The sequence below is a fragment of the Haliotis rufescens genome, unplaced genomic scaffold, assembly GCF_023055435.1.
Source record: "Haliotis rufescens isolate VD_foot unplaced genomic scaffold, xgHalRufe1.0.p SCAF_16, whole genome shotgun sequence".
NCBI classification, from domain to species: Eukaryota; Metazoa; Mollusca; class Gastropoda; order Lepetellida; family Haliotidae; genus Haliotis; species Haliotis rufescens.
Window position 1 is genome coordinate 26439869 of NW_025963846.1, and position 2943 is coordinate 26442811.

The 2943-nt window shown below is 43.6% G+C and overlaps 1 protein-coding gene across 1 annotated transcript; it reads right to left on the reverse strand.

The window, feature by feature from the left end:
• Window positions 1–290: 290 nt before the first annotated feature.
• LOC124115828 (potassium voltage-gated channel subfamily A member 1-like) lies at window positions 291–2648 on the reverse strand. The gene has a single exon (XM_046476969.2). The coding sequence runs from the start codon at window positions 1880–1882 to the stop codon at window positions 422–424; it is 1461 nt and encodes a 486-aa protein (XP_046332925.1). The 5' UTR covers window positions 1883–2648; the 3' UTR covers window positions 291–421.
• Between the last annotated feature and the right edge of the window lie 295 nt (window positions 2649–2943).

The following is a 2943-nucleotide window of genomic DNA, read 5'->3' on the forward strand; positions in this document are numbered from 1 at the left end:
ATTGTCGACATGAAGTGCACGTAGGTTAACAATTGAGCGCCAAATAAATATATACGTGGCTCATAATCGTCAGTTGGAATAATACTCATTTCTGTTTTGTTTCCATGCAATAATGATTTCATTTTTAATTTACTGAAACATTTAAGTGAGTGAGTATGGTTTTACGCCGCTTTTAGCAATATTCCAGCAATATCACGGCGAAGAACACCAGAAATGGGCTTCACACATTGTACCCATGTCGGGAATCGAACCCGGGTCTTCGGCGTGACGAGCGAACGCTTTAACCACTAGGCTACCCGACCGCCCCTCTGAAACATTTAAATCACTAAAAAAAAAGTTCATATATATTTTTCGTTTCGTTGCCATGTGCCAATGCCATTTTTAATAAAACCAATATGGATTCTCTTACATTGATGAAATCCTAGACAGATCCGTAACCACGACCAGTATATTGAGTATAGAAATGATTGAAGTTGGCAACAATTACTGGGACGGGAAGAGCAATAGCCAGAACACCAGACACTAAACACAACACTCCGAGACATTTGCCTATAACACCTTGTGGGACATAGTCTCCGTATCCTACGGTAGTCATGGAAACAATTGCCCACCAAAACGCATCCGGAATACTTGTAAACTGGCCGTTTTCTTCTGCCATTTCCGCATAGTACACCGCTCCAGCGAATATCACGGTCGCAATTCCTAAGAACAACAGGAACATACTTAATTCCTTCATGCTGCATTTCAGAGTCATGCCTAATATTTGTAAACCTTGCGAATGTTTGCTGAGTTTTAGTATTCGTACCACTCGCAACACACGAAGAACTGACAACCCGCTTGCTTGATCGCCTTCGATACAAGCGTTTGTTGCCAAGGTGATAAATAAGAACACAAAGTAAGGACAAATCGCTATGATATCAATCCAGTTGCTTAAACTTTTGAGGAAGGCAATTTTCGAGTAACTCACACTGAAGCGTACAATGGTCTCCGCAACAAACCACGTTATACAACAGCTCTCAATCATAAACAAGGGATCCCAGTAGTTAGGTACTTTCCTGATCTCCGTCCTGTTATTTCCAATGTGAAAGGTCTGGTTTACACAGTCCCTTCCTTTGAACTGAGGCAGCGTTTCTATGCAGAAGGTCACGACAGATACGAGAATAAACACAACAGACAAGACAGCGACAACCTTGGCGTAATAGGAACTCTGAGGAACCTCCATCACTTCCCAAATCCATAGCTGGACTTTATTCGCAGGTTTTTTGACCACCTCCTCTTTTTGTTTCACTCCTTCCGTTCGTTCAAAGTTGGCAATAGCTGTGTTACCAAGCTCGTAGAAATGTAGCTCATTACGGAATATATCCCACGGCACGTCGAGGGGTCGTTTTAACCTTCCACCGCTCTGGTAGTAGTACAAAATGGCCGGGAATGACAATCGATGGCGGTCAAAGAAATACTCCTGACGTTTCTTATCCCAAAATTTGGCTCTTTTTTCTGGATCACCCAAAAGGGTGTGAGGAAGACGGTTTAAAGTCCTTAGCTGGGTTTCAAATTTCATCCCGCTGACGTTGATAGTCACCCTTGTGCATAGCTCTCTCCTGCAGTCGTGGTCCTCGGGTAGTTCCTCAGTGTGAGCGAAACAGTAACTTTCAGCTCGGCCTTCGGGTCCATGAGGCATCAACCGACTGAAGGCTTCATTAGATGACCCGAAGTCATCCATATTGATATCGTCATGGTTGACGGGATGGAAGACGTTGCTGCAAATTGAGCCATGACGACTGGGAAGAGACAGTGACTCCAAGTACCCGTCTCCAGGTTTCAGATGATAGTTCTGGTTGTGGGGATAATTCCTGTCCGGTGCAGTGTGAGGAACAAAATGCATAATTGAATATCACAGCGTCTGATTCACAACCCCCACGCTCACAAATAAAATAAATATCATCCTTGGATATCAATTATATCAATACCTATGTCACAATCTGGAAATCCCAATTCCTTGACCTTTGCTCGATAATTTTCCTTCCGCAATGTATCCAAAGTGTAGCGCAGATCATCAGAAGGTTACTAACATTACGCATTCATATCAATTAGTACACTGCCGTAATTAACGTAAGACGCCTTAATCACAATGTCATGCCGCAAGCCAGAAGTCCATTAACTCAGCTGGAGATACAATTCCAGGCTGCAAATTATCTCAAGCGTTCAAATGTCTCGATAACTCTGCATTAACAGGACCATTGGACCTGAATACTACACATATCATATATCTCAACAGAAGAGATCAGAATCCGTCGTCCTAATGTTGATGAGTGAGCGAGTGAGATGAGCAGCAACCATGACAAAAATGCATGACATGCAAATAATTCAATCAGTCCTTGCTCTCCTGCATGAGTGTTCCGGGCTATCAATGTTGACCAACGGCACAGCGTGTCATGCTGGGGTTGTGGCAGTTAAGCAGTATAAGAAGACTCTCCGCCACAATAATACAATACGCCTATCCAAATTCTAGTGCCGTAGTATTATGTTGAATCTGCTAAATCCACCAGAATGAATAATTACACTTCTCCATGAAGGCCCAGCATGGTTTACGTTGATTCAGCCCGCACCGAGTCACCGTGCGACAGGGAGACCTATTCCCGCCTACCCTATTTCCACAACTCGCTGTGTGGTTCACGCAGACACCCTCACGAGCCCCAACACTGAGACTGCCCGGCCTAGCGCTGGTAACAATATGGGTATAGGATTCATTCAATCTTTTTGGCAGATATCCATATGGGACAAACACTGTAGAAATAGACATAGAATGTATGGCACTTATTGCTTCGTGTAAAATGGGAGAATTAACAATCAGCGGCGTTACTCAAGTGTGTAGCGACCACGCCGTAAAGAAAATTGTCGCTGGTTTCACCTGGGTTTTCTTTCACAATGGCATGTCTTAGTTGA